Below are 20,554 nucleotides of genomic sequence, written 5' to 3' on the forward strand. Positions count from 1 at the left end.
GCCTCACTTACATAAAGCAGACGGCAGAAAACGTTTTGAGAAATTGAAAGATGGGTTTTATTACAAATGTTGGTCGTGTAAAGGAGATGACAAGGATAAAATCACCCAGTAGCCATAGGTTTTGATTGTAACTGTTCCACCGTTGAAAAATGTCCGTTTGCACATAATAACGTTACGTCGACTTGACCTAAGGCGTCTCTTGTCTGCTGCTCCTTGCTTCGTCGCACGGCAGTCCAATACTCCTGTGCGGCCACTATGGCCCACATTGCCGCACATGAGAAACACGACAGGCCTATGAAAATGAACATCGGGACGTAGGAGCCGATGTTGTCCCGAAAGTAACCTGGAATTAAAAAAAAAAAGATTTTTTAGCGTTCCAACAAAATAAACAGACCTCCGCTGTTATCTGACGTGCCCTGCTTTCGCGCTCTTCCTCCTCACCAGGAGACACCGCGTGCGTCTTTTTGTCGTTGTATTTTTTCTGCATACGCCACCGGACCTAAATAAAGCTTAAACAGCTCCTCTGTTCTAATTTCAACACTACCACGTGCACTAGAATTTTATGTTGAGCATTAATGTCACATTCACCGAGCAAGATAAATTGCAGATAACATCAGGGTATTTTCTATCACATGCTTTTGGAACAGCCCATCCAAAAACAAAACCGTACATACAACTGCGATAACACCTGGATTATATCCCATGAGGGTAGCCTGGGCAACGTGGTTATTCATGTTGACATAAAACAGCGCTTAGGACGAAGAAAAGAAAGGAATCACGACAAAGGGGATCACGACATGGGGGCTTCCGCGTACTCCATTTTTGTATTCACCCTCTGGGTTGTTTAATGTCAACACCTGAAATGTTTCTGTAGTTACGTGCTTGCTATATGGCTGATAGAATTAAGCAAGATGAAATATGGCCCGCTCTATTCTGCAATTTCCTAGTTAGTCTGAATGAAGTTTAGCCATCATTAAGGTGCCTTGCATTGTTTCTTTTTTTACCTTTGTCCTGTACTCAGAATATTATTCCTTTTATACAGTTCTTTACCCTCTAAAGTAGTCGAACTGTTATTAATATTTCCCTGAAATGGGAGTAGCCGCATCGTAATGTCTCCATATGCTTTGCGACCAGCCAACGACCGCACTTCCCATCTGTATGACACTAAACGTACTGCCCGCATCGCAGTTATTTACGCTTGCTAATAATATTATCACTATAGAAGATAGCAGTTTAGTTTCTCAGAAAATCTCCACAAGGAAAGGATAGCACATGTTTCAGAAGATCTATTGAAACGTAACTTGGCTTTGAGGCACTCCGACGCCACCCTGAATAGTCGCAAAGGTACAAACCAATGCCTCGGTGATTAAAAAAACACTTATTCGCCAATCGGAAGCCATTCTGTTGTACGAGCTGCGAAGCTTGCAAAAAAAAATTAAGGAAGGTGACACTAACACGCAAGATTTGAAGGTAGCGAGCTGTACGCAACCTTCACGACCATAACGACGGCTTCTGGCCGCGACTTCAGCCGATTTGCTTATTGTTCGCTGCCGCCACAACCTTTACTCCATCATTGTTGGTGTTAGTGTGAGCTTCTTTCACTTTTCGGGGACTTGGTAATCATTGGACATCCCGTTGGAGGGGCGTATGCTATGACTTCTCTTTCTCGTTACGAGCAAGTGTTTCCACGATTGCGGCGAACGCTGAAGTTTTTTTTGGCAAATCTTGGCCAATCTCCATAAGTGCTATACGTGACTTGACAAACTTGCGCCTGGGATGCTGAGCGGTCGCCGGCTTTTTTAACTGTCGGGTGGTCTCCAAAATCTTTGCCAATCTCTCTAAGTGAATTGCTTGGCTTCCAAAAAGAGCTCAGGGGACGCCGGGCGGTTGTCGCGACCATGCACACAGCAGCGCTGGTAATTTTCTTCGTTTTATTAACGGCAGGGCGGCGCCGCGAGAACCGTGTTCACGTGCCCGAGGTAACGTGCGTGAGCTCAACAATTTCTTGGTATTTTTAACTGCACACGAAAAATGGCGATTTGCGAAATAGCTTCACTATTGCAAAAGGCTTCAGAGTGAAAAGATTTAAACACAGCGTGTCTAGTCAATCGTACGCTCAGGATAAGAAAGTAAAGCGCAAATAGTTAGATTTTATTCGTGTCTTCGAGTTGCTGGCACAAACAGTTTGAGAACGTCTACTGCGTACCCGCCGCGGTGGCTCAGTGGCTAAGGCGTTGCGCTGCTGAGCACGAGGTCGCTGGTTCGATTCCCGGCCGCAGCGGCCGCTTTTCTGATGGAGGCGCAAAGCAAAAACGCCCGTGTGTACGAGATTTCGGCGCACGTTAAAGATCCCCTGGTGGTCAAAATTAATCCGGAGCCCTCCACAACGGCGCGCCTCATCGCCTGCGTTGCGTTGGCGCGTTAAACCCTACAATCAATCAATCAACGTCTACTGCGTAATTCTTGAAAGAACCAAGATTAATACCCTCTGTGGAAATACCTATCGGTCAAAAGTGAAGCCTTGGTACCCCCGTGCGCCCGCAATAGAAGCAGTAAAATATTACAAGATAAAGCTACACGTAGTACGAACTTGTCGAAGCCCTGATATATAAGGGAACAATGAGTAGCTGTGCCTAGCTAGACTACACGCAACAAATTTGTGGGCGAGGAGAAACCTTTATCAGAACACAACAGTACGCGTCATAGATTCAAAGATCTCCTGGGCCAGACCCACCAAAGCTAACTGGTTCATAGGTTCCCAGATTGCAACTGAAGGCTGAGGTCCCGCACGTGCCTTCGCCGCACCAAAACACACAAAACTGTGAGCAACCTTGGCATAGCTAGAGCTCTAAAACAGATGCGTGCGATTCTCTTCTTTTGCTGCCATTCAGCGTGCGGGTCTACCTTGGTGTGCTGGTATGTATGCGCACGGCCACTCCTTTATGTCTGTCTGTGTGTAGCTCGGTTCAGTGCTAGTAGGCCAACAAGTAACCACAACTTTTGACAAATACAGCCAGTTGTCAGACTGGGTTCAAAGCATCCGTGTGTTTCCTCTTCCTGGTGTATTTCAGCAGCAATTTCTCAACAATGAAATATTGCAACTAATAACTAGCAGACTGAATTTGGCTTAATATAAAATGCTTCGTTCCTTTCGCATATTCGAGGCTAGATTCACAAAGCAGCTTAATACCAAATGGCGCCTCCTGGTCTAGGGTCGTTAAAGATGTCTAAGTAACTATCTCTTCCTCAAGTGCAGCCTAGAAATGAAGCAGAGTATATAGATAACCCCTCCAAATATTATTTTCCTTAACTGCGACGTGTGAACAAGCCCCCAGAATGTTTTCCCGTTTTGGATACTTCTCTTTTTTTTAACTATCTCATTTAATGGCGCCACATTAGGGTCCAGTTCAACTTACCCACAAGTGAAGGACCCGTGAGTAGCGTCCAGCCTCCAAAAAACATCATCCACCCGGACGCAAGGGGCATCCACTCGGATCCCAAGTAGTCTTTGATCACGTTCGTAAAAAGCACCAGCGTGCTGCCAGTCGTGCACGCGTACAAAAACATCATGGCCATCAGAGGCACCACCCCGCAAGCAGCCGCAAGCGAGCACACCAGCACTCCAAGCGTCACGTACTCGAACAGCATCATCTGGCTTCGGGACACGATTCCGCGGTCCGTGATCCAGCCAGAGCCGACGCGCCCCACAAGGTCCCCCACGTTGACGACGTTCAAAATTGCCATGGCTGTGACTTCTGGTACGCCCTGGTCTATGGCGTAGTCCATGATGACACTGAGCACGGTGGTGTTGCAATAGCCAATCGCCACGTTAGAAATTGTGATGACGTAGAAGATCGGCCGGCGAAACACGTGCGTGGCTTTTGCCACAAGAGACAACGCGAGGTTCTCACTTTCCAAGAGCGAGCTGTCAGTGGATTCTTGACAGCAGTTCGCATCGACCTTCACCTCGACGTCAGTACGGCCCTCGCGGCCGGTGGGAGCCGGATTGTGCATGAGAAGGAGAAACGGGATTGCGTGCATCGTGATTCCGGAGAAGATGAGGAATGTCCCACGCAAACCATACTCCTTGTAGCACCAACCGAACAGGGGAATCATGATGAAGGAACCGATGGCTGGTCCCATGTAAAGGATGCCCATGGCCGTAGTAATGTGCTGGTCGAAAAAGCTGGCCACCAGGGGACTGGTCAACGTGTAGTGGAAACTGCAGCACATCCCTAAACAAAAACAAGTTGTATATTGTGAGATTGAAAACAGTTACTTCTAAATCACACAAAGTGCTGGATTGGACAAAGCTCCCGTTGGTAACGCACAACAAGCATATCCTTCAACCCTCCGGTATGGACGTGTCAGGTACAAAGACAGTAGCTAGGACCACGTGAGGGGTAGTATTCAAAATGCAAAAGCGTCGAAATTTTCAGTTCTTTTAACAAACATACGCAATCTCATTTCCAAAAGAGATAATTTGTGTGCGCCAATCAATGATACTAACTGTTATATTATTGCACTAACTGAAACTTGGCTCCCGAGTAAAGAGAAAATTTCGGAGTTGTTTCACACTGACAAACAGTGTGTTGTCTTTCGTAAAGACCGTGCTGAAAGAAGTGGAGGTGGTGTTCTACTTGCTACTAATCAGTGTATCGACCGTTCGTTTTTCCGCCAGTTGTCTCTGATTTGGAATCGGCATGGTCTTGTTTAAATGACAACCTAAAAAAATCGTTGTTGGCGTGTGTCATCGATTCCCATCAAGTCCAACATCTTTTTTTGATTAGCTGCATGATTGTTTGAAGCAGGTCACTGTACGATACCCTGGAGCAACGATTATTCTTTAAGGGGATTTCAATTTTCCTTGCATAAACTGGTCGTACGGATCTTCACTTACTTTCTCCTCACCCACATAATCTAGTCATTTCGTTACACCTTGTGCCGACTTTGGTTTGTCGCAAGCTGTGAGTTCGCCTACGCGAGTCACAAAGCAATAGTCATCTATTTTAGACTGAGTTCTTACGTCATCCCCACATATTACGTAAAGAATTTTACCCGGTCTTAGCGATCATGGCGTATTACATTTCGAGCTGACCCTACCGAAATATCATTTCGCAAACGTTTTAAAACAAGTAGCGACTACAGTAAGAGTAATTATGAAATAATAAATACCGAACTTTCCTTGTTTCTTGACAGTTTTCTGCCTCATTACCTTGAAAGAACGGTCGACGATAACTGGTTGATGTTCAAAAATAGGCTACTAGATCTTATGAACAAATTTATACCTTTACGACGAGTTTTCTTTAATGCAATGCCCCTAGTATAACTGCTACATTAGACAACTTGCTAACGGAAAGAAACTGCTCTTTAGAAGAGGAAAACGATACCTTAATCCTACACACTCGTCGGCATATAAAACCACCACCTCGAGATGTTTGTCCCCCTTAGGTCGACTGAGCTCACGTTTTTTAACGCCACTCTGCCTACAGTACTACAAAGTAAGCTGAAGCAATTTTGAAATATTATTAGGACACAGAGTACGAGCAATATTGCATTAACTACCTATAAAGGTGAAGCTATTCCGACCCGTCTCTTCGCATCGTTGTTAAACGACACATTTGTTACCGAGTTTTGACCTTCACGAACCCTGCCTGGGTCTTCTGAACTTCGGTCAAAGAATTACTTTGCGATGGATCAAATTATTTTCAACGCATCTGAGATTTCAGCCATGACAAAAAAATTGAAACCAAAATACTCGTGCGGTGTGGACGAAATCAGTTCAACAATTCTAAAAAAGTCTTGTTAATATTTCTCAATGATACTGGAATGCACATTTTCGCCATCTTACCACGTCCCTGCGTTGCCACAAAATTGGATAACAGACAAAGTAACACCAGTATTTAAATCAGGAGATTCTCAGAAACCCTCTAACTGTAGGCCAATGTCTCTTAGTCATCTGTGCTGCAAAACCGTGCAGCATATTATTTTCCCACACCTCAGAAAATTTCTAGAAGATAATAGTTTTTTTCACTCCCGCGCAGCACGGGTTCAGAAATTTTTTTTTTTTTGAAACTCAACTTTTTTCAATTACTAGCAATCTGCACAATAGTCTAGATACTGCCTTTGCAACTGATTGCTTATTCCTTGACATTGCTAAAGCGTTCGACAAGGTTTACAATTCCTTAATTTTACATAAAATGTGTGTTCGTAACACAGATACGTTAACACTGGACTGGATACATGTTTTTTAACCGCATGTGTTAATTTTTTCTGCGCTAATTGCTCAAACTCTCCTACAGCACCCCTTAGTTCCGGTGTTCCGCAAAGGTCAGTTTTAGGACCTCTCTTATGCCTAATGTATATAAATGATTATCTAACTAATATCGCAACTAAAATATCTTCTTTTGCAGATGAATGCGTAATTTATCGGAAAATAACGAACGACACTGACATTATGCAGCTTCAAACTGACTTGCATAATTTCTCCGCTTCGTGTCAAACATGGCATATGCAGTTAAAGGTAAGAAAATGCAGGTCAATGCGAATATTCGGAATAATCAGACACCACCCGCTTACACTCTTAATGATTCTCCTTTACTGACCACGTGCTATTTCAAGTATCTTGACATTATTACTACTAACACCCTTTCGTAGAACCTACATATCGAAAGCATAACATCCAAGGCTACCCAAACTCTAGGCTACTTCCGTAGAAATTTTTTTCGCACCTTTGCCATTAAATTTCTTTTTTACGCTACGTACGTTTCCCGTCAATTAGAGCATGCTTCTTCTATTTGGGATCCGCCTTCCATGACATTAATAATTCAGTCGAGATGGTGCAAAATCTCGCAGCCCGTTTTATTCTGTATAATTATCACAGAACAGCTAGCGTCACCCAAATGAAAAAAACTTTAGGCATTCCGAACCTCATCGACTCGCCGAAAACACTCACGGGTTTCCCTCTTTCATACAATTTCTCACCATAACTTCACGCTGCACAATTGATGGATTCGTCCTGCGCGTTACGTGTGAGCTCGCCGATATGACTCACAGAAAGTCGCTCTCCCTTATTCGAATACGGTCACATATTCCACATCATTTTCAAAAACGTGCGAGGACTGGAACGGCCTACCGAGCTCACTAAAAGTATTAAAAACCCGATCAATTTAAGGATGTTTTAAATAACTCTGAATAAATGCCCACTCAGTGCCCGAATCGTATACCTAATAGTGCTTTGCATGGTTGCTCTGTTATTGACTAAGACCACATTTATTTTATAGATGCTTTAAATATTGCACATGAATTCGTCACTGTGCCCCTGAATTGTATTTTTCTTACTCCTTTATAAGAGGCTCTATTGTTGCTGTTTAATTACAAACAGCGCATCTGTCATCAATTTGTTTGTTGTTGTAACCCATCCCCTCTATAATGTATCAAACCCTGAGGGTAAAATAAATGAAATTAAATAAAATGAAATTGGCAGAAAACAACTCGAGCACGAGTTCAAAGTATCGAAGAAATAAACCGAGCGCTGCTTGCCTAATTTATTCAATCTGGTGTAAGCTTGCATGGATAGAAAAGAAAATATAAACCTGCGTTTATCAGTGTTTTCCATCTAGACCAGTCACAGTCACTGACCATGTACTTTCAAAGAGGACCCTGTAAAGGGATGAAGACATCGACAGTTATCGAAACTTTATAAGCGAAGTTGCTTTAATAGCGCTTCCTAGCGAAAAATTCTGCCAGCGGGTCTTCACACAGTTTCTATAGACATAACTGAGTAAAGGTTCTCGCCGTAAACTTCGCTAGTAATTTTAAGTAATAACTCGATGTCATCGGTAATTTTAATTACGTAAATATGCTGATACTTTACTTTTATTAACCGGGCGAAATGAGCTATTCTATTCACCTTGATTTTATTTATTTATTCACTTAAATTACATTCAGCCCCATAGTAATAACGTTTAACCTGTGTCTATTTATTTATATATTTATTTATTTTTTTTTATCTTTATTTATTTATAATACGTCTTCCCTGATATATATTCGCAAATACCATTAGTAATCTGTAACTAAGGAAAATAAAAATATCAATATTTACTTGTCATACTAAAATGCTTCGGGGCATGGCCTACTTCTTCAAAGACCATCATGTTTGACCCACTTATAACTTCCGCCGGAGAAGAACGCAAGTTCTTACCTTGAACCACACCTAGCCATATAGAGATTTCCAGGATGCTGCATGTGAAGCTGCTCATGATAACCGACACTGCCGCTCCCACAGTCGCCAGTAGGCAGAGTTTTTGCATTGACACATGATGAGCTAGTAGGCCTGCAATGGGTCCTGCAAGAAAACGGGCGCTGACTATTACGAGAGTTGGTACGAAAGTACACTCTAAGAACTCCGCCCGTAGGCTGTCTTCAACACAATGCTCAAGAATAACCCATCGAAGAGCGTTGTTCAGTGTGAATAAGGCCCCCGCAGGTGGGGGGGGGGGGGGGGGGGGGGCGGAACGTTTTTGTTTCTGTAAACATTCATGGTCGGAGTGAGTTTTTAAACGTTGACATGTGTTTTCCCGACCAGACGGGGTTCCGTCCAGCTCTTGGTTTCTACACCTATGAATGGCAGTGATGGCGTCTTTATTGTACGGAACTTTCCTACCACTCGTCTATATTTCTAAGTTTGAAAAAGATGAAAGCAGACTGAAAAAAGACAGAAGAATATAAGGAAGAAGTAACCAGTTAAAATTAAAATTCATGCAATTCTGCGAGTGCAAGCGTCTATTTGGGGGATGGTGCGTTGTCTTGGTGAAAAAGCGCTTTTTGTTGTGCTATACTTGAACTGTATTCCTTCAGTTCTTCTTTTACCTGCTGTTGTGCTCAGCGCACAGCGTGCTTCGTCTTGACGTCATATAGCCCGGGTTTAAATACGCTCATCCTAAACTTAACCGTTTTAGCGTCGGTGCATATTCTATGTGAACGTCTTCTAAATCGGCCTTGACTTGCGCAGCCGATCAATCTTTACCACATGTTTTATACTAGTAGTTGGAACTCCTTCCATTTTTCCGAAAAAAGGTGGGACATGTTTGCTTCGAGCACATATTGCACGTGAAAAACTCATTTGCTCTCGATGACATTTGGCCTGAGCTAAAACAAATTGTCGTTATTGCCACCCACGGACACCACGTACATGACGGCGACATCTTATAAAGACTTACGAAATTTATCCAACGATCGTAGTACAATACAGACAGACAGACAGACAGACAGACAGACAGACAGACAGACAGACAGGCAGACAGACAGACAGACAGACAGACAGACAGACAGACAGACAGACAGACAGACAGACAGACAGACAGACAGACAGACAGACAGACCAATATTTCCGTGTTTAACATAGTACAATAGGGACACAATACGGCGGTGTTAAGCAAGGCTGCCGATTTCAGCCGCGATGTTGATGTGAGCCCGAGTGCATCACAGAATTCACAACCCACGGTTAAACAAGTTTCAGGGAACATCCAGTGGGTGCCTTATTTTGTGGCCAGTTTGTCTCTCTTCTTCAACGTGAATTCCTGATGCTTTGAAACCTTGTCGTGCGTTTGTGAAAAGCTATTCTCAAGGCTTTAATTTTGGTGAGTTGAATTTCTCTTTCCAACGGGCAAGTCGCTACAAATATGAACCCCTCTTCTTCTGGCTAATACAGCGTATTTAATGCCCTTAGGCAGCGTCAGAAAAAGTACCTGTGAGACACGATGCGATGCTGAAGAGAGCCAGCGGCCAGGCAGCCTGTTTCCGCGTCATGTGGAAGTCGTGCAGGAAGGCCACGTACATCACACCCGAGCACCGAAACGTCCACGAAATGCAGCTCATGACAGCGCAGCCTGCCACGGCCGCCACCCAGGGTCGGGCGCGGCAACGCAAGCCTTCGGACTTCCACAACAGCATCATGCTGCCTGGCTGAAGGGAGGAAAGGCGGCTGCATGAAGGACAAATTCACACCTTTTCTAACATTCTCACTGATGGTTTTTAGGAAGATCGGCCTCATCAAACGTTATGCTACACTACTCTCATTCTAAATTTTGGTTCACCGGTTCCGTTTAAAAGCAAACGAAGCCTACAAACGGCCTCCCAATTGTTTTATATTTCAGTTTAAACTGAAAAAGATTTATTACGGAGGGCATCGTCAAGCATACCTTTTTTGCTCATTTGTATAGGACAGGCGTCTCGTCTTCACCTTACGTCATTACGAACATGTTTCGTTATATTGGGACTCTCCGCGTCGCGCTGATATTGTTGGTCGACATGAGTACGCATGGCGTTAGCATCCTTCAGGTTGGCGACATTGGGAGAAATATTTTGTTTACTTTTTCTCAGGCTAGGTAAAAGGACGTCGACCCCTGCTTTTAATGACACATCTGCCAATCTCTTCCTTACTGTAATTTTTCGCTTGTGTTTCAGAAATGCTGCAGATATCTAAACCATCGACTTCTTTTCTCGACCCTGGTATTTCATTTATGATACGCCACATGGTCTACCATTTTTACATGCGTAAAAAACATCACTGCGTCGCCATTCCTATTTCGGTGCAACGATTCTTAAGAAACCTAAACGAATAATATACAAAACACTGAGCCAAACGTTCGCAAACTTATTCACCGAACCTTTAATAAGTTTTGCTTATAAAGTTTCTTCTGAAAGATATAAAAGTAGTGCAATAATATTTTAGAAGGAGAAAAGGACCCCAAAACTCGGGTATACTAATTATAGTTCTCAAGCAGTCAACGAAAAGTTTGACCATCGTTCCAGAAAGGCTATACGTATTTTGTGTGCGCGTGCTTTTTCTCATTTCTGCCGTCACTTTTTGTTTATCTAACTATTTGTGGTTTGCCTAATTATTTATCATAGTGTTTGCCATATTAGTTGTTATAGTTTTTATCCCCAGTCAAGACCACACATTTCAGTAAATATATTTCGCCGTGACAGCCGCGCCGCTGTTCTCGTTACAGCCGCTGTGTCAACTTTTATCCCCAACCTCCTTACACCCATGGTGTGAATATTCCAGGTTACGGCATTCACACTCACGCGTGAAATTGGAAGTCGTTTCCGTGAGTCAAATGTGAGCGGTAGCTCCCGAGCTGAAGAAGTCCCGTTTCGCCATGTGCGGTACCAGACGACGCGCTGCTACCGTTGTCTGCTACTGCGGTAGCAGACGACCCCACACCGGCTATCCTGTGTGTTGCCTCGGAACGAGTTCCCTTGATCGCGCGGCATGCTTCCCTCTGTAACCTTCATTCAAAGTCTTCGCAACCCAAAAGAGCGGCATTTTCAAACAAAGTTCCTTCTTCAAAGTGGGGCCATATACGCACACCCTTAAACAATATCATATACACCGTGTTTATTGCGGTCGTATGACTCTGTCTACTATCTCTGAAATCACCCGCCGCCCTTACTGACCCTCAAATTGGGGGTGCCCGTTCACTTACTAGAGTCACTGGGCCATTGAGAGGTGATGTCTCCGTGAGGCTCTGTTTAGGAAAACAAGCTCGAAGATATTTAGTTTTGTACTACTGCTCCCGCCATTTTCAGCTTAGTCGGGTTTCTGTGACTCCCGGGTAGCCCTTGTGTAGTAGCGCCAAACACTGAGGCTTTCGCCGCGTGGGGTCCATGTCGCTTTAGGCAGCTGCCTGGGTCTGCAAAACAAAAAAAAAACATTGCTCAAAATTTCGCGCACCAAACCGGAACTAGCACGTTAAGGCTATGAGTACACATTTGGCGTCATACACATTTGAAAATGAAAAAGAATCGCCGCAGCATGCATTTCTTCTTGGTTCTACAATACCTGTAAGAAGACTTATTACAGGAGAAAAAATCGCGAGTTAATGAGCAGCTTGCAATTTGGAAATAAGGTATTAAAGATTACGCGTCCAGGTGTTGAAATGCCGAGCGCTCGTTTGTGCATGCCACGCGGCGACCGCCCAGCGTCCCCGGCGCACGTTTCTCAAGCCAAACATTGCTGCAGCGTTCGCCGCGCCTCCACCCCCACCAACACCACAGGCAATAGAAGTGGTCACTGAGGGAGAAGAAGAGTTAGTTGAAGTCTTTAATGGAGATGAGCAGTACTCAACTACACTCGGAGATGACCAATAAACGCACCTCTTACTCAATGGTGTCAACGTGGTGAAACATGCTAATTCACACACAACGTTTAATGTCCAATGATTATAACTTAAAAGAACTGAATGAACCTCACACTTCTAGCCACAAAGATGAAGTAAAAGTCGTTGCAGAAGCGAAGAACAGGCCAATTGGCTGCAATCGTGGACTTGAACTGTCGTGATGGTAGTAAAGGTTGCGTACAGTTTCGATACCTTGACGTCTTCTGTGTTAGTGTGAGCTTCCTGATCCTATGTTTTTGTTAACCGCGTGAGGCACTGGATTAGTTACATTATCATGATTTCGTTAATTAGTCTCGTGCGTTTTTTTTCCTCAAATGCACGTGTGAGGTCATGATGATTTTGATGGCTTGTCTGAAATCATGTCCTCTTGATCAACGCTTCTGACCTATTTTTGCAACAAAGGCTTCCATGCACATTTTAGTTAAAACAACACTGTGAGCGTCGCTTATGCATTTGTGTGGTCACTAAATTGGCTCAAAGGCGCCCTGTGCGCAATGGGTGTTCACTTGTGTGAACCTTGCGCCTTGTGGTACTAGTTTAGAAAGGTATTGCCTATTTACACTCGTCTTTGGGCTTGCTGTTACAGAAGGCGCATAGATGGCGCCATCGGTTGTCGGACCACGAGTACTTCGCTTTAAAAAGATATAGAAGTGATTCCGTTACAAGGCTCAAAATATTGCCACTTGAATTGTCAAGCACGATGGATCAGTACAGAATTTTAATATTTCCAGACCCTATTTTAAGCCGACAGTCCTGAATATTGACAAAAGGCCTCAGTATACAGCTAAAGAAGGGCCTCATCCAGGCCACCGTCGTGCTGTCACCAAGCCTGCCTATCGTGTCTAAGCATGAAATTTAGAAAGCATCGATAAAAAACGTATGCGTCAAGCCTTTCGGTGGCTTTATGCAGTGCTAGCGTACTTATTCACTACGAGATGTAAACAAGAGTGTCGTTTTCAGTGTGTTCTTATGCCTTCATTTGACGGGCGTCAGACGTAAGTGCACAGCTAAGGAGCAGCACCCCAAGGAGCTGCCGCCCATGCGAAGGCGGTGCCCTGAGGGCGCACTCGAGATAAAGGTCATTGCTTCCGCCGAAGCAGCGTGGACAACCGGATCAGGTCAATCCCCTGCTTTCACTCAACGGCTTCAATGGTCACCCCATGTGACTCTTTTCCACCTGATAACAGCTTGTTTTGTAGATTCCGGGAGACTTGTGAACTGATGTCTACAGTGCTGCTAATGCGAGTCAGGATCGACAAGCCTTCGCACATCCCGGCCATATCATTACTCAGCATCCATTTAACACGAGTATACTCAGGTAAACAAGACTGAGGATAAGTTCGTGTTAGCGCTTCTTGAACAATTTTAAAAAGAAGGCTACATAAAATACCTTTCGGGTGAAAGAGTGGTTGGAAGGATGCGGCAAGAACGCTGAGTGATAACAAAAGCCCAAATACCTTGGGACAACAATACATTGGCCCAAAATTTTTATTACACTGGGACCATTGAGCCAAACTGTTTTCAACGGGATGTTATGCACGACAGCCATGACTTTACCTACCCACAGCAAAAATTGTAACACTAATCGTATTCTGACTCACATATTAAAAGACAAAGAAATAGAAAAGAGCATAAAAAAGGAGCAGGCTCATGGAAAGTAGACTATTAATAAATAATTTTAATGGCCCTTAATATCACGAAAACACCCAATAAATCCTTCAATGCAAACGCACTCAAGTTTGCCATGCATGTTTTGTCTCACGTTCCGTTAGAACAGCTGAGTAAACAAGCAGTCACCAATCATAGACAATTTGACCGATATTCGTCTATGTGATAAAGCATGCCTTATTTGCTTTATGTGCTTCACAAAGTTCTCCCAAATTATCCTTGCTTGTTGCCTTAACGTGTGTTCATCCGAATGTTTTCTTTCTGCACGTATTGTCCTTTTTCTCTATCAGCACGGTGTTTCTTCCTTTTCTCGAGCTGTTGCTGATCGCGGAGGCCGTTCACACGCATGCACATGAACACCCGTGGGCCGAGCCACGCACCGGACCGTCTCCAGCTCCCCAGTGCGCATACGCGGCGCGTGCTAACGTCACGCGTCCTCTTTGTTCTCCGCAGTACCATCTTTCATTATTCTAGCACAGGCACAGGTTTTAGAGCATTAACAATTGTTTGTTTGTTTTGTTGTAGCCAGATTGTTTTGTTGTCGCCCGTTCTAAAGCTTCCGCACTAAAATTTATTTCTATCGATGGCATTATCATCGTGGAGACCAGCCCAGCATAGTCAGAGCAAACATTGAGGTGTCGTTAGCGTTAGGGATACGATCACCAAGCTTTGCAACGTCGCCGTGAACTTCCAACAGCCCGTGCGCTACCTGCAGAAATGGTGCTTCGATCGGAAGTGCTACCCGCTTCAGAATTTTGCAGGACTTCTTAACAGCGTACGCGAGGTTGGGAACGTGTGGTTCACCCACATATTTCGAAAAATAAAAACCCTTGTACTCCAGGTTGCGTAACTTTTGCCTACACGGCGAAGCATTATTCCCAGCCCGCAAACATCCTACAGAACCGTCCTAATTACATGTGGCGTGCTCTTGACGAATATGATTGCTGTGTTGGCCAAATACACCCCTATATTCAAAAAGCACATGCAGAAAAAGACGCTTGTATGCAAGGATGAGCTAAGGGGGCTAATAAAATTCTGTCAAAAGGTACTGCGACAACAAGAAGAACCCAGTTTTACCAGCACACAGCTTTATTACCTTGCTCTGTGCTTCCTTCGATGTCTATCAGCTGCGGGTGACAGCTAGCTCATATTTATTTGTTGTTGACAAAAGGCTGTCACAGCGGGCGACATTGCTCTTTGTTATGTGGCAAAAAAAAAACTAACCATGAGCAAGTGATAGCTGCACGGCCAGCCTTCCTTTGCCGTATGGCATATAACTGAAAAAAAACAGATAACCTGAGAAAAGAGGCGAAAGTACACGCGTAGACTAGAGAAAAAGACGTTCCCTTCGCAAGAACAGTAAACAGCGTATAAGACAGAAATGTATGTTGAATAAACATTTGCTTTAAAATTCACATTTGCTGCTAGGAAAGCCCAAGCACCATGGGTTTACTACATAGAAACGTAGTCGCTGAACGGTTCGCAACGCTCCACGTTTGTATGGCTCTTAGCTAAGCAGATAACGTTGTGCCCGGTTGTTTTTCTTTTAATTTCCCGCAGCTGAAATCATTCTCGCTGCCAGTGAAATCGGCGGTTTCACGCTATGGCACAATACTGCCCTCTAAGACCCCCATGGGAGATGTTGCTTCGCATTTTATATCTTCCTTTCTTCCAACAATTTTGTCAAGAAGAAGAAAGATGTGCTTTCTAACAGGAGGTTCATCCAAAAGCAAATTTTTTGTCTTTTTCTTTCAACGCATAAATTTCGGTTACTATGACTGCTCCGTAAATGTTCACCTCTCAACTGAATTTGCTGCCCGCATATATGTTGCTTAAACTGCTGGCATACTCGCAAGTTCTATGAATAATCATAAGCCTTCAGTCAAATACAACTTGCGTCTGAAGTTGGCTACCATAAAGGCATTGAAATAGCTTGTCACTCTCATACGATCTGATAGTTTCTCGTTCAGAATGTGCGTGGCGAAACGAAATCAACGAGTATAGAGTTCCTAAGAGTCTGATGAGTAGTTGTTAATTTGGAGAGAATATAGCCAGGAACGCCGGAAGACAGATGTTTAGCACTACTTTAACTACAGAGCTGTTTAAGCCGAGACAAATCCGTCCACTCACCAAAAAACCTCGAAGCCTCGAGAAAAAAAAAGGGGGTCAATGAAGTACCGCGAATCCAACCCGGGACCTCTACGTCGTGAAACGGGCCACCTAACCACTGGGCCACCCTTACTAAGGTACGAGGGGTACGGAGATAGCAGCGGCGGGGAGCAATAACATGTGCACCCAAATGTTGTTGTTGTTGTTGTTGTTGTTGTTGAAAACGTTTATTAAGAAAAGAAAAAAAAACGATCCTCGTTGTCGGAACTGAACCTGGGCCCCTCGCGTTTTTAAACCGGCGTCTATTCCATTAAACTATTACCGCAATCCGGGCGCACAGCATTTCCTTTGACGCCCGTGTGTACGAGATTTCGGCGCACGTTAAAGATCCCCAGGCGGTCAAAATTAATCCGGAGCCCTCCACTACGGCGCGCCTCATCGCCTGCGTTGCGTCGGCGCGTTAAACCCTACAATCAATCAATCAGCATTTCCTTTGGGTTCGTAGAGCAGGCGTTGGCTCTGAACTTGGCCGTGGTTTCTAGCACGTGCTAACGCTGTCTACCTTGGCAGAGATGTGAAAGCCTGCGGACGAAACGATCCGGGCCTGCCAGTCATGGAGAAGTTTCAGCGGCAAGTTCGCAAATAAATGCGAGGTGCAACATCCGGGTCTCCAACGGAAGGAGAGGGGCCGCCAGCTCCGCTGTTCCTCCAGCCTTGCACCACTAATGCAACTGCACCAATTTTCTTATTTTCTTTGCATCGTGTTTTCGCCCGAAAATTCCAGCACTTCGTGTCGGACCTCTAGAAGAAGGATAGCGACCCACAAAATGGTACATTTTAGTTTCTATCAATTTTATGATTTTTGCATGAACCCCATTTCGAGGAGCAAATTTTTTTACGTGGAGATCCTCGGACTATTTGCCAGCTCTCTATCATTCGCTTGCTTATCTCAGAAAAAGAGTGTCCCATTCTTTCGACGAGGACACTAATGATTATGACCGACGTAGGTATGATATAACCATATAATTTAGTAGCTCCAGTTATCTCGAAGAGTTGCAGCACCATCGTCTCAACACAGTGTGTCTAATTGGCGACGTACCAAAACGAGCTCATGTGGAGCTTCCGGTAAATTTCGTATATATAGTTCGTTGAGCCACTGTCGCCATCCTTAATCGTTATCCTCGTAAGCTTGACATGGTTTTCTAATTGAAGCACCACTTAGCCGTAGCAGAACCCTTGGCCGCTAATAAATTGAAATATCCGAACAGCTAATTTTACTGATATTAGTTAAATTCGATTCTTACGGAGCTAACACTGTTTTAAATTAAACTAAATGGTGTCTGATAGCGGCTCTCATGTTCATGACACGGCATTTCAGTTCGCTAGCATCATGAGCGTCGGCAGGGGGGAGCGTGCAAAATAGGCACTTGCCCCTTCACCCCCCCCCACCTCTAGCCGCTCAAGAACAATTGCCCCGCCCACTCGCTGTCTCGCTCTTTCACCTCAATACAATCGGTTTGCCCCATTCAAGGCAAAATCCTACCGACGCCCATGGCTACCACTGAATCTTCCTGCAACAGTTATGGCTCGCAATCGAGCACAAATATCACTTAACCGGTCTGCGTGCATAGAAATCACACTGCATTTTTAACGTAAAATTTGTGATTGCTTCTCGTCGTTGGGGGAGCCCTACATTATTTTGGCAAAAAGTAATAATTCCGACAGCGAATTGGCCTATATTTAAATGTGAATGTTTCCTAATCACACCCAAAATACAACACGCCAAAGATATTTTCTATTTTTTTCTGTTCGCTCCTTCGTTTGCATGGTACAGATGGCTATCTTGAACGAATCACAACTACTCACCCGGTCCTGTTCGAAGACGACACGGAACGTCTTGTTCGTTTCCATGCCTCTGCGCGGCTATGCCACCAAGGAGCTTTCTCCACCTTCCCTCATCAGCGCACACCTTCCTGCAACTGATACGGCTATCGTGCCTTTCTCGCGTCCACAGTCCAGCCCAGCAGCTCCCGTCACGGCAGCACGCCCGGCACGTAATCTGGCCGCCTCTCGAAAGCCAACCTCCGCTGTCGTAAGGACGCGGGACATGCCCGGCTGCCGTCACGAACACTCGGCACACGACGCGGCTGATTGCGACGCGCGCGCGCTGCAGCCGTCCTCGCTTTTCGTCGTCAGCGGTGTTGTGCTGTTGCACGCGTGTTGTTGGTTGCCCCGAGAATTGACGACGCGGAAGCGGCTGATAACGCGAGCTTGACGTATCCGGCCAAGTAAAGCTGCGTGTGGTTGTGCACAGCTTGTTTTGCCGAAACACAGGCACGCGAGTCGCTGCGCTGCGCTTGATACTACGAGCGCCGACTTGGCAGAGCCTTGGAGGAAGTGAGCTCTTTGCTTATCAATTCTGCAGCCTCCTCGATTTACAGGGCTTCCTCGGGGACGGTAACTGATAAACTTCTATGCTACGTATACGAGCACCGGATGTGCGCCCTGGGCTTTCCCACGATGATTGCTGAACGGATTGTAAGAAAAACTTCTGCGGTTTTGGTTAACGTGGCGGACGATTTTGGCTGACGTGAATACGCCACTGCTGTCGAGGTGATGCTCTCGTCCCTAGCACGACGTGAGTGCTGCATATTTGAAATGTGCTCCCGCATAACAGGATTGTATGTGCAACCAATCAAACCGAGCTCACTCATGTATGCATACCGCACCATTTCAGTGAAAGATATTATGGCTGGCTGGAGTTGTCATTAACCTGACCGTGATCGCAAACCTGGCCCGTGTAGAACACGGGCGACTAAATTCGGGAAGCTGCTGGCTTTTATATGAATATTCCAGAGTTCATCATCCTCACCATCGACAACAGCATCATAGTCATAGCTCTATATGCAGTGCAGCACTATGTCATCTTCCATACACGTGCAAACACTCCTTTCTTGCTCTAGCACCCTCCTCTCTTTGCGGAGTTCTCTGGCGTCCCTGCTTCTACTGCCATCTCTGGATAGCCCGTCTGCTACACTGATGGCCCCGGGTTGTCAGTTCTCCGCGCAAGGTGCCAGGCTCAACTGACTCTCTTAGTTTCAGCTAGAATGTGTTCCATCCGTGTATGGTCTCTACTCCATGACGGCCGTTTCGTATCGCAAAGCATTCCAAACACATGTAGCAGCTGTCACAACAATCCATTCGAGTGATACTGCAGTGTATCGACGTCACTTCGCCGTAAAACCCTGCTGACCACACTATATTCTCCCAATTACTTCAGTAGCAGTTTCAAAACCTACAGCTCAACGTCCCTGCTTGAACGAAAATGCAGGATGTTTTACTTATATAGCAACCTGTGGTGCAATTTATTTAGGTTTACAGCCTTCACAATTCTTTAGTTCGACCATTTGACTGTCGATGGTTCGGTTTAAGTGCTGTTTTGATTGTTTAAAGTTCGTACCTCTTGGAAGGCCCAGTAATTCATTCGCTCTGGATAAGCCCTGGATAAACTATTATTCGCTCTGGATAAACTATTATACTTGAAAGTTGTTATCCTTTTGTTCTGTCGGCATACTTGCATAAATAAAACCATCAGAACAGCTCGTGCTTATTTTTCCTCTTTTCCCAAGAACTGCATGATTTTGTGGGGCATTTTTTTCTCGATCTCACCTTACCAATGGCCCCATCCAAACGGCGATTGTAGGCGCATGTCAAGCACCGCAGGTCGTAATACAGTGATAGTACACAATCTGACGACACCGGCAACCTGTTAACACTTACCTTTTTTATCGGTCCATGTTATGAACAGTGTTTCAGAACAGTGAAGTGCACTTAATGCGGAGGAGAAGATATAAAGCTATGTAGGAGCAGCAACGCCGAGCCGCCTTCCTGCCATGCAGCGCATGCAACGAACTCAATTGCAAGCAATTGCGGCTTTCACGAACACTTTACGCCCTCAGAAAGATGTGTATCACTCCGTGCGCCATTCCAGGACAATTGGTCTACAGCTGCGCACATTACGACATTCGCCCTTTTCGAGATGCTGTGGTATCTGATTGTGTAGCTCTGTTTTCCTTTCCATCGGTTGTTTGCACACCTGGGTGCAAAAGGATGCGTAAGACGATGTAGAAGCACATATACAACCCCTGAAAATCGCTCCATGCTGCTTGCGGGCCAGTAAGGATAGTTATTCTTCCTTGACAAGTTGTTGCTGGCGCCACTTCTGGTGCCTCTTCTGCCGTGTTGCTCAGTGTAAATGTTGCTGCGCTGAATACCATGCGTGAGTAAGCACTGACCTTAGCAAAGATAACATCGAATTTTTCTTGCTGCTTGACTTGAACGAAACATTTATTCATTTTGCTACAAATGCAAGCTTGTGGAACGCTTTGTTAAAAGGGTTCACGATCGAACGGTTGCTGCCGCTTTTTTGCGTTTTAATGATGTTGCATTTTTGATCTCTTCATGTAGGTTTTGGTCTGTGGATGTATGTAAGGCGATGTCGATGGTAAGACAAATTATGCCTAACCGTTTTTTAACTGTTTTTTCGGTTAGAGCATCAATTTGACCTTCAAACCGAGGGAGAGGTGGTGAGA

General features: G+C 44.8%; 1 protein-coding gene across 4 annotated transcripts; it reads right to left on the bottom strand.

Moving 5' to 3' along the window:
* Positions 1 to 22: 22 nt before the first annotated feature.
* Positions 23 to 19,845, bottom strand: LOC144145403 (monocarboxylate transporter 12-like). Of its 4 annotated transcripts, none has more exons than XM_077676999.1 (6): positions 19,743 to 19,845; positions 11,493 to 11,699; positions 9,750 to 9,966; positions 8,204 to 8,347; positions 3,417 to 4,235; positions 23 to 343 (listed from the first exon to the last, which is right to left on the bottom strand). In XM_077676999.1, exons 3-6 carry the CDS (start codon positions 9,955 to 9,957, stop codon positions 102 to 104), a joined length of 1,413 nt encoding a protein of 470 aa, XP_077533125.1. In that variant the 5' UTR covers positions 9,958 to 9,966; positions 11,493 to 11,699; positions 19,743 to 19,845; the 3' UTR covers positions 23 to 101. The 4 variants fall into 4 exon arrangements, with proteins under 4 accessions (XP_077533125.1, XP_077533124.1, XP_077533123.1 ...); XM_077676998.1 differs by lacking the exon at positions 19,743 to 19,845 and adding an exon at positions 17,829 to 18,326 and having other exon boundaries at positions 9,750 to 9,962; XM_077676997.1 differs by lacking the exon at positions 19,743 to 19,845 and adding an exon at positions 17,829 to 18,326 and having other exon boundaries at positions 9,750 to 9,985.
* Positions 19,846 to 20,554: the final 709 nt, after the last annotated feature.

The sequence above is a fragment of the Haemaphysalis longicornis genome, unplaced genomic scaffold (assembly GCF_048455015.1).
Source record: "Haemaphysalis longicornis isolate Haplotype H1 unplaced genomic scaffold, Haemaphysalis longicornis Haplotype H1 scaffold_7, whole genome shotgun sequence".
Lineage (NCBI taxonomy): Eukaryota > Metazoa > Arthropoda > Arachnida > Ixodida > Ixodidae > Haemaphysalis > Haemaphysalis longicornis.

Bases quoted from the DNA above. Each gene is read 5' to 3' on its own strand.
- LOC144145403 (XM_077676999.1), bottom strand. From the start codon at position 9,957: ATGATGCTGTTGTGGAAGTCCGAAGGCTTGCGTTGCCGCGCCCGACCC. The intron at 8,348-9,749 runs GTACTTTTTCTG...GTTTTCTTGCAG, and splicing joins CATCGCATCGTGTCTCACAG to GACCCATTGCAGGCCTACTA. The intron at 344-3,416 runs GTAAGTTGAACT...TTTTAATTCCAG, and splicing joins CACGGGTCCTTCACTTGTGG to GTTACTTTCGGGACAACATC.